The 11,378-nt window shown below is 42.6% G+C and overlaps 1 protein-coding gene across 1 annotated transcript; it reads left to right on the forward strand.

Annotated features, from left to right (window-relative positions):
- The first annotated feature begins 2,746 nt into the window (after nucleotides 1–2,746).
- LOC119923763 (olfactory receptor 473-like) lies at nucleotides 2,747–10,494 on the forward strand. The gene is made up of 4 exons (XM_038743020.1): nucleotides 2,747–3,301; nucleotides 7,206–7,268; nucleotides 7,771–7,808; nucleotides 10,149–10,494. Exons 1-4 carry the CDS (start codon nucleotides 2,747–2,749, stop codon nucleotides 10,492–10,494), a joined length of 1,002 nt encoding a protein of 333 aa, XP_038598948.1.
- Nucleotides 10,495–11,378: the final 884 nt, after the last annotated feature.

Genomic DNA, 11,378 nt, shown 5'->3' on the forward strand with positions numbered 1-11,378 from the left:
TGATGATGAAGGGAGGGATAAATCCCTGATGCTAGACATCATAATGGGCCTTGTATTCACAATTTATTTCTACCCTGGATTGGGAATTGCCTGTACATCAGGGATCAAGAACCTGACTGTATCTCAACCAACATAAACACAACACTGTTGTAGAGATGTACCTCTTTCTGCTTATCAAAACACATACTTCTATTTCATCAGGTAATATCAATCATCTAGACTCAGCTGCATTTTGCAAAATTGAAATAAAATATCCTACCATAGACCAAATTAAAATGATTCAGGACTTTGTAATAGAGCACACTTGCTATCTGCTAGGAAGACAGAGACTTTGTATTAAATTAAGACTGAGGATGTTCACAGATTTCTCCAGCTGATGTGGGGAAGTACACCAGAATATTGGGTAGCATGTAGTATTGATATGTGAACTTGCTATGGTTATGATGTTGGAGCCAATTCACATTTTCTTCAGAAATCTGATGCACAGTTCATTCTGGGAATACTCAAATTGATAGCCTCATTCAGGATGAGATTGGAATTTCTTTAGATTGTAAACTCTGTTTTATGGGCCTTTGGTAAACTCTTAATATGTGTTTTAACACTGTTATAAGATCTGGGGTAGATACAAGTTAATTATGTAGAACATAGTCCCTGTCCACACGGGACTTACAGTCCAAGTGGAACTTAGTTAATAATAATAATAATAATAATAATGATGATGATGATGATGGCATTTGTTAAGCAATTACTATGTGCCAAGCACTGTTCCAAGCACTGGTAATCAGGTTATCCCACTTGGGGCTCATTTCACAGATGAGGTAACTGAGGCACAGAGAAGCTAAGTGGCTTGCCCAGGGTCAAACAGCAGAAAAGTGTTGGAGTAGGATTAGAACACATATCCTCTGAATCCTAGGCCCATGCTCTCTCCACTAAGCCATGCTGTTTCTCTGTGGGTATAGAATGTGTCTACCAACTCTGTTGTACTGTACTCTCCCAAGTGCCTTAGTATAGTGCTCTGCACAAAGTAAACACTCAATAAATATCATTGATTGACTAATTAATTATAGTAAAAATAATACTTGCCAAATTTATTAAGTCATGGGTTCAAATCCTGGCTTTGCCAATTGTCAGCTGTATGACCTTGGGCAAGTCACTTAACTTCTCTGTGCCTCAGTTACCTCATATGTAAAATGGGGATTAAGACTGTGAGCCCCCGCCCCCGTGGGACAACCTGATCACCTTGTAATTTCCCCAGGGTTTAGAACAGTACTTCGCAAATAGTAAGCGCTTAATAAATGACATTATTATTATTATTATTATATTATTATTATTATTAAGTGCTTAGAAAGATTCATGGTATTTGTTAAGCGCTTACTATGTGCCAGGAACACTACTAAGCACTGGGGTGGAATCAAGCAAATTGGATTGGACAAAGTCCCTGTCCCACGTAGAACTCACAGTCTTAATCACCATTTTACAGGCATTTGGCATGAGGGAACTGAGGCTCAGAGAAGTGAAGTGACTTGCCTAAGGTCACACAGCAGACAAGGGATGGAGCAGGGATTAGAACCCAAGACCTTCTGATTCTCTGGCCCTGGCTCTGTCCCCTAAGCCATGCCACCTCTCTGTGCTTACTATGTGCCAGGCACTTTGCTAAGCACTGGGGCAGAGTCTAGACAATCAGATTGGACAAGCTGCCAGTCCAGCCAGGGCTCATTTTCTACAGGAGATAGAGAATCAATGGATAAGAATAGGAAAAACCAAAGGAGTTTCCACAGGGACAAGGATAAGGAAGTCAGGATCCTTGATCAGCTTAGACACAAAACTTGCAATAAGAGCCAGAGTTGGCTGAAGGCCTAATAACTCATCTCTACGTTAGTAGCCTTTATAGAAATGGAACCATCAAAACCAGCCTTTTCTATTCATGGATGCCAAATACACATCAGGGATTTCTCCTGTTCCAAGGACATAGGCTATATTTATTAACAATGATACTAATAATACTAATTATTATATTAGTTAAGTGCCATGTGCCAGGCTTGTACTAAGCGCAGGAGTGGATACAAGCAAATCGAGTTGGACACAGTCCCTGTCTCATGTGGGGATCACAGTCTCAATCTTCATTTTACAGATGAGGGAACTGAGGCACAGAGAAGTAAAGTGACTTACCCAAGGTCACACAGCAGAGAAGTGGCAGAGCTGGGACTAGAACCCATATATTTGATTTTGATTCAACAAGAGAAAACCAAAACTTTCTCTCTCAGGTTTGCTTGTTCTCTTGGTCTTTTGTATATTCTTCCAAATTCTGGAAAGCCAGTCTTTTGGATGGGGCAATTCTAACAATTGTAAATTTGGCCTCTTCGTTTTTTCTCCACAGGTATTGGGCAGAAAATAGATTATGAAAGGAAATCAGTCGAGGGTGACTGAATTTGTTCTTCTTGTATTAACAGATGATCCCGAGGTTCAGACTGTCCTCTTAGTGGTATTCCTAATGATCTACTCTTTTAGTCTGTTGGGGAATTTAACCATCACGCTGCTAATGAAGATCAACTGTCAGCTCCACACACCAACATATTTATTTCTTGGTCATTTATCTCTCTCTGACACAGGCTTTTCCTATTCGGTGACACCCAAGATGCTGGTAAATCTCTTGGCTGAGAAGAAAACCATTTCTTTACCAGCCTGTGCAGCATAACTCTTCATTGGGGCTACTTTTGGAGGCTCAGAGTGTTTCCTGCTGGTAGTAATGGCGTATGATCAGTATGCTACGATCTGCAAACCACTGATCTATATGGCCATCATGTCCGAAAAGAAACGCGTGGGCTTGGTAGTTCTTTCCTTCCTAACAAGTATCATAAACGCTCTAATGTATACCAACTGGGTTGTTTGCTTATGGTTCTGTGGCCCGAATGAAATCAATTATTTCTGTTGTGACTCTTCTGCCCTCTTGAAGCTTTCTTGTTCTGACACCCATCTAGCTAAGATCTTCCCATCGATCTCTTCAGGGACCATGGTGACCATCACAACTATGATTATAGTCATCTTTTATCTCTACCTCTGCCATTCTGATAATACACACCACGGAGGGAAGATACAAATCCTTTTAACCTGCTCCTCTCATCTTTTGACCATAATGCCGTACTTTGGGACTGTCACATTTATCTATGTTAGTCCCAGTTCCAACTACTCGATGGATCAGAACAAAGTGGTGTCCGTGTTCTACGTGGTGGTGATCCCCATATTGAACCTTCTGATTTATAGCCTGAGGAACAAGGAAATTATGGATACTCTCAGAAGAATGGTTGCTAAGGGAAGTCTTTCCTGATATTATGAGAAAAAGTATTGTTTGAAGGACATTATTTTCCTACTGGGATGAAAATCATTAGTCCAGATGCTCTAGCAATACTATGAAATATATAAATGTGTGTGTGTGTGTGTGTGTGTTTGTAAAAGTGGTAAATTCCAATTTCCCTTTAAAATCCTTTTTGACTTCTAAAATCACATTTTTGAAATTCTAGGAGCACTTTATACGTCTTTAGAATGAGAGTTTGATTTTTAAGACTTGTGAATAAAAACCTTTTATTTCTCACATTAGGCATCAAATTTCCATTTTGAAAATCTATTGAAATTATCACTTGGTCATAGTTGCCTAAACTCTTCCATATAATCTCTGTCATCTATTCTTTCTATAAATGCTCTGAATACAAAACCTTAATACACTTATCTTATCCCAGCCTGGATTACTGCATCAGCCTTCTTGCTGAACTCCCAGCCTCCTGTCTCGCCCCACTCCAGCCCATGTTTCACTCTGCTGCCCGGATCATTTTTATATAAAAAAGTTTAGGACACATCATTCCCCTCCCCAGAAAACTCCAGTTGTTGCCCAACCACCTCCACATCACACAAAAACTCATCACCATTGGCTTTAAAGCACTCACCACCTGGCCCTCTCCTACTTCACCTTGTTTCTCTCCTTCTACAACCCAGCCCACAGACTTAGCTTCTCCAGTGCTAACCTTTTCAATGTGACTCGATCAAGCCTATCTCACCACCGACCCTTAGCCCATGTCCTGCGTCTGGTCTGGAATGTCCTTCCTCTCCAAATCCAACAGAAAATTACTCTCTGTGCCTTCAAAGCCTTATTGAAAGCACATCTCCTCCAAGAGGCCTTCCCAGACTAAGCCCCACCTTTCCTCATCTCCCACTCCCTTCCGAGTCGCCATGACTAGTTCTCTTTGCTCTTCCCCCTTCCCAGCCCCACGCCACTTATGTACATATCTGTAATTTTATTTATTTGTATTCATATCTGTCTCCTTTCCTCTAGACTGTAAGCTTGTTGTGGGCAGGGAATGTGTCTGTTTATTGTTGTATTGTGCTCACCTAAGCGCTTAGTACAGTGCTTTGCACGTAGTAAGTACTCAAAAAAGACCATCGAATGAATGAATAAATATTCAGGATCAAGAAATGATAACTGAAGGAGGCACTAAAGGGGTTGGTGGGTCAATTTTTCATATATCGAGGGAATTCATTCATTCATTCATTCAATCGTATTTATTGAGCACTTACTGTGTGCAGAGCACTGTACTAAGCGCTTGGGAAGTGCAATGTTTCTTTGATGGTAAATGATTTGACACTGAGCTGAAAGAGAGAGTAAGAACTATGAAAAGGGCTCTCAAGAAAAAAAGAAAGGGGGGAGGAACAGAGAGGATGGCAGGAAAAGGAGAGTTGGAACAGGGGAGGGAGAGAAAAGTAATCTAGCCTAGTGGAAAGAGCATGGGCCTGGGAGTCGGTCATAGGCTTTGGATCCTAATCATGGCTCTGGTAATTGCTTGCTGTGATTTGGGGCAAGCCACTTTGCTTCTCTGTGCCTCAGTTACTTCATCAGTAAAATTTCGATTAAATGGTCCTCCCTCCAACTAGAACTGTGAGCCCCATGTGGGAGAAGGATTATGTCCAACCTGGTAAACCTGAATCTACCCTAGCACGTAGAACAGTACTGGACATATAGTAAGCACTTAAAATCATTTAAAAGGGATATATGAAATTGTACCCATAAAAAATGGTTTTGCCCCATCTTCAAATGTTTTCTAAAGTTAAATCACTTCCAGGAAGCCTTCCATGATTTTCTCATTATCCATACTCTATATGCCCCCAACCTAAGAATCTATGTGCCCTAGTGGAAAGAGCATGAGCCTGGGAGACAAAGGACTAGGATTCTATTTCCAGTTCTGCGTGACCTTGGGCAAAGCATTTAACTTCTCTACTCCTCAGTTACCTCATCTGTAAAACAAAGATTAAGACTGTGAGCCTCCTGTGGGACATGGACTTTGTGAAATCTGGTTTTCTTGTATCTACTCCAGTACTTAGTATAGTGCCTGGCCCATAGTACCACCTTAACAAATACCACAACAAACAAACCAACTTGCACTTTGGCATGTACATGCCACCTAAGCGCAGGGTACTCACACTTACCCCAACCTTCACCCACCAGAGCATTTGCCTACATACCTTAATACACTATTACCTCCTCCTAGCTATAATTTATTGTCCATCTCCTCTGTTAGAGTGTAAGCTCTCTGAAGACAGGAATCATGTCTACTAATTCCATTGTAGTTTCCCAGATGCTGAATCAATGGTATAGACTGTGTAATAATTCCTGAAACCTTCAGGATTTATAATTTTTCATCAAATTTCTGGGACATTGCCTCCTATATAACAGCCCTAACAATTGCATATTTTTCTCAGTTATTCCATAGTTGCATTTCATTATACACTAATGTATGAAATGCTTATTGTGTGACCCAAAATTTATTTTGAATATATCTTTTTTAAGTCTGTCACAATTTTACTTTAAAATGAAATATTTCTTGTTTTAAAAATTATTTGATGTACAGGGACCAAAATCTGAGAGGAATGGATCTTTTCTGTATTTGAAAAGACAACTGAATGGCCATGAAACACCACACTGAATAAAGTGGAGATTCTAAAAGCATAAAGGCAATAATTGAGTGAAAATATCAAAGGATATGTATTCTAAGTAGAAGTGATTCTGAAACTATGTGGTACATAACAAAAACATGACAAGGCGATGCCCATTTAACCCTTACTTACAACTACAGCATAGACCTTTTTAGCTTCTATTTCTTATTTTTTGGATTTTATTCATCATTCTCAGTTTTTGTGGTTGCTTTATATCACATTTCTTTCATCTCATCGTGTGTTTTTCATTTTTGAAACTGGCTTTACTGACTAGAGTCATAATTATTCAGTTATTCATTTCTGAGAAAAATTAAATTGATGGCTAATTAAAACAGAGTTTGTGTGACTGACATTATTCTCAAAAGAGTCCAAGCTCCAGGTGACCTTGCAAGCATTGTTCTTTGCTCCTATTCTACAGTTAGGCTCAGCTCTTAACCCTGCACAGCCATGCCCATTCATCTTTCTGTCACGTCTTATTTATTGTCTGTCATGGCAAAGATCTCATTTCAGGAGAGGAAAATAATTTCTTACCTTCGGAATTCTGCAAAGCTGTGCATTGCAGCTGAGTAAAGGGACAAGCTTCTGCAGTCAATCATTCGGCCACTGGTATTTACTGAGAGCTTACTGTATGCAGAGCACTGTTTTAAATGCTTGGGAGAGTACAATGAGAGTACAATACAACAAAATTAGCAGAAATCTTCCCTACCTATAATGAGCTTACAGCCTAGAGGGGGAGAGACATTAAAATAAATAGTCTATTGTGTTCTTTGCTAAAGCACCTTACATTAGTTATTTTAATTTGCTACCCACAACATCACTGTGAGGTAAGGTTCAGATATTATTAACCCCACTTTATAGTTGGGGAAATTGTCATGGGTGAAGTTAAGGCCAAACAGTGGATAGGTGTCCACTCCATCACCTTGGTCCCTCCTACCTCACCTCACTTCTCTCCTTCTACAACCCAGCCCACAAACTTCGCTCCTCTAGTGCTGACCTTCTCATGGTACCTCAGTCTCACCTGTCTCGCCACCAGTCCCTGGCCCAAGTCCTGCCTCTGGCCTGGAATGCCCTCCCTCCTCAAACCTGACAATTATTGAACTTACTCAATTTACCTTCTTTGATCATACTGTGTTCTCCTCCATGCTAAACTATCTGTTATTATTATTTATTCTGAAAGATATGATAATGTCACAGATTTTCAAGCAATTTTTTTGGTTCCTCAATAGGGACTAAATTCTAAAGGGAAGATCCTGAAAATATCATTCTGTAAACTCCTTCAAGCCGAACAGGTTTGGGGAGGCTCCACCGCAATTCTTATTTCACATTCATTGCTCTCCATTTCTCCTCTTCCCTCCATTCTCAACCATCTACCCTTACAGCTTTGTGTAGCAGATGTAAATAGTAAGCTCCTCAAGGGAAGGGATTATTTCTACTACTACTTCTGTTGTTCTCTCCCAAGTCTTGACTATAATGCTCGGCATACAGTAGATTGATTCATTGCATAAACCTAGAAATGAAATAATGATTGCTTGGTTTACATGAGAAACGGCATGGTGTAGTGGATAGAGCATGGAGCTAGGAGTCAGAAGGATCTGGGTTCTAATTCCAGCTCTGTCACTTGGATGTCACTTGGACCACGCGGATGAGCTTGGGTCTCCTCCTGCCTTCAGGACATCTCCATCTCTATGTCTGCCCGCCATCACAGACGCCCGGGACTCCGTTCCCGAGAGGCCCGCCCGCCCGCCATCACACTGCGAGGCCTTGCTGCCCCCGGAAGTATCCTCTCCTCAGAGCGCCGCCATAGATGCCCAGGACTCCATTACCAAGAGGTCCGCCCGCCATCTCACCGCATGGCCCCCGCTGCTCCCGGAAGGATCCTCTCCTCAAAGCGCCGCCATAGACGCCCGGGGCTCCTTTCCCGAGAGACCCGCCCACCCGCCATCACACCGCGCGTTCTTGCTGCTCCTGGAAGTACCCTCTCCTCAGGGCGCACCGCCATAGACGCCCGGTACTCCGTTCCCGAGAGGCCCGCCCGCCCGCCATCACACCGCGTGGCCCCCGCTGCTCCAGGAATGATCCTCTCCTCTCCTCAGAGCGCCCCCATGGACGCCCGGTACTCCGTTCCCGAGAGGCCCGCCCGCCCGCCCGCCATCACACCGCATGGACCCCGCTGCTCCTGGAAGGCTCCTCTCCTCCGAGCGCCGCCATAGACGCCCCCTGCTTCCACCCCTCCCCCACTTAAGCGACCTTCCTTATAGTGCCCCCCTTCCCGGTCCGGTCCTGACTGACTCTCCCCCCCACCCCGGGAAAAAGGCCCTTGTTATCACCAAGTTACATTAACGACAACCTCATTCGCACCTACTCAGCCTTCCTGTCCCGCCATCGACCCCAGGCCCACGTCCTCCCCCGGGCCTGGAATGCCCTCCCTCTGCCCATCCGCCAAGCTAGCTCTCTTTCTCCCTTCAAGGCCCTACTGAGAACTCATCTCCTCCAGGAGGCCTTCCCAGACTGAGCCCCTTCCTTCCTCTCCCCCTCGTCCCCCCTCCATCCCCCGCATATTACCTCCTTCCCTTCCCCACAGCACCTGTATATATGTATATATGTTTGTACATATTTATTACTCTAGTTATTTATTTATTTTACTTGTACCTATCTATTGTATTTATTTTATTTTGTTGGTATGTTTGGTTTTGTTCTCTGTCTCCCCCTTCTAGACTGTGAGCCCACTGTTGGGTAGGGACTGTCTCTATATGTTGCCAGCTTGTACTTCCCAAGCGCTTAGTACAATGCTCTGCACACAGTAAGCACTCAATAAATACAATTGATTGATTGATTGTCTGCTGTACCACTTTGGGCAAATCACTTCACTTCTGTGTGCCCCAGTTTTTCTTCATCTGTAAAATGGAGATGAAGACTATGAGCCCCAGGTGGGGCAGCAACTGTGTCCCTCAGTCCCTTGGGTTGCTTGTTAAATAACATTAATAATAATTATCATTATGGTATTCATTAAATGCTTACTATGTGCCTGGCACTGTACTAAGGAAATTGGGTTGGACACAGTCCCTATCCCTCGTGGGGCTAACAGTCTCAACCCCCATTTTACAGATGAAGTAACTGAGGCTCAGAGAACTGAAGTGACTTGCCTGAGGTCACACAGCAGAAAAGTGGTGGAGCCGGGATTAGGACCCCTGACCTTCTGACTCCCAGGCCTGTTCTCTATCCACTAAGCCAAGCCGATTGAAGATGATAAAATACATCTTTGCAAATTACAAAGAAAAACTGTTTTCGAGGACTGTAATCTGTAGGAATATGAATTTCAAAACAGATGCTTGTTCCATTTTCTTCTTGCAAGTAATCAATCCTTCACTGACATTCATTTTCTATTGTGTGATTAGGTGGTGTTCAGTTATTTTTCCTCTCACCCATGCTTCTTTCTTCCTCTCTTTCATAAAGAACTATGATGCCAGGGCAGTTCACTGACTTTAGTAGCTAGACTGTAAATTCCTCAACAAGAGGGAGTCGCTGCCCTAAGTCTGTTGCATACTCACAACATTTATTAAGGTAAGGATCAATAAATGCAGTAGGTTGATTGAGTCTCTGTTTTTATTTCAGCGGACTGCTAACAAGCAATAAAGGCAAATGGAAACAATACTGCAGTGACAGAGTTCATTATTTTAGGATTAGCAGGTGACCCTAATTTGCAAGTGATGTTCTTTTTAGTGTTCCTAGTTGTGTATTCTGTTACTCTGCTTTGAAATGTAGTCATCATTATATTAATGAGTCAATTCTCAACTTCATACTCCAATGTATTTTTTTCTTGTCCTTCTCAGAAATGTGTTTTTCCTCATCTGTCACACCCAAGATGCTGTTAAACTTCCTAGCAGAGAAGAAGACAATTTCCTACCCAGCCCGTGCCACTCAGTTCTGGTTGACAGCAACTTTTGGATTCTCAGAATGCTTTCTCCTGGCGGTCACGGCATATGATGGATATGCTGCAATTTGCAGTCCTCTCATCTATATTCATCCAGTGGTATTTATTGAGCACTTACTGTGTGCAGAGCACTGTACTAAGTGCTTATTATGTCTGAAAAGGCTCGTGCCTCATTGGTTTCTGTATCTTATGTTGCAAGCTTTATGAATTCTCTGTTATGTACATATGGTGTCTTTAGCTCATTCTTCTGTGGACCCAATCAAATTAACCACTTTTGTTGTGATACACCTGCTCTGTTGAAATTATACTGTTCTGACACCCACCTATCAAAGATCTTTCAGGCATCTTCGGCTGGCATCACTGTCATAATTACATCTGGGACGATCATCACCACTTATGTATATAGTCTCATTTCCATCTTGAGAATGCCTACCAAAGGCAGAAGACACAAAGCTTTCTCCACCTGTGTGTCTCACCTATTAGCTGTTAGTCTCTCCTATGGTACAGTCACATTTATCTACGTGATACCCAGCTCTGACAAGTCAGTGGATTTGAACAAAATGGTGCCTGTATTTTGGTCATGATCCCCATGCTGAATCCCATGATCTATTACTTAAGGAACAACGACGTGATGGAGGCCCTAAAAAGAACGGTTCTCATCAAAGGAATTTCCTAATGCTAAAGGGGAGTCAGGTCAGGTGTAGAAATTAATGGGTTGAAGGATAACATGTAGGAATTCAGTATATTGAATACCGAATATAGGTGTGTGAGCATTCTGTGGGAAAAACTAATGGTCAGCGGGCTCAGTGGAAAGAGCACTGACTTTGGAGTCAGAGGTCATGGGTTCAAATCCAGGCTCTGCCAACTGTCAGCTGTGTGACTTTGGGCAAGCCACTTCACTTTTCTTTGCCTCAGTTACCTCATGCGTGGCTCAGTGGAAAGAGCACGGGCTTTGGAGTCAGAGGTCATGGGTTCAAATCCCAGCTCTGCCAGCTGTCAGCTGTGTGACTTTGGGCAAGCCACTTCACTTCTCAGTGCCTCAGGTACCTCATCTGGAAAATGGGGATTAAAACTGTGAGCCCCCCGTGGGGCAACCTGATCACCTTGTAACCTCTCCAGCGCTTAGAACAGTGCTTTGCACATAGTAAGCACTTAACAAAATACCATCATTATTATTACATATAAAATCATCCAGACTGTGAGCCCGTTGTGGGCAGGGATTGTCTCTTTTTGTTGCTGAATTTTCCTTCGAAGCGCTTAGTACAGTGCTCTGCACACAGTAAACTCTCAATAAATACAATTGAAAGAATGAATGAATTTAACTACACATGTGAACTTGCACATGCTTTGCTTTACCGCATGAAAGCAGTAAGGAGCTACAGGTCAAATCATCCCATGTTGCATGATGGTTATCACAATCAAGATATTCATTCACAAAAATTAGGGGACTCTTCAGAAAGATCCTTAC

This window comes from Tachyglossus aculeatus, unplaced genomic scaffold, assembly GCF_015852505.1.
Source record: "Tachyglossus aculeatus isolate mTacAcu1 unplaced genomic scaffold, mTacAcu1.pri scaffold_242_arrow_ctg1, whole genome shotgun sequence".
NCBI classification, from domain to species: Eukaryota; Metazoa; Chordata; class Mammalia; order Monotremata; family Tachyglossidae; genus Tachyglossus; species Tachyglossus aculeatus.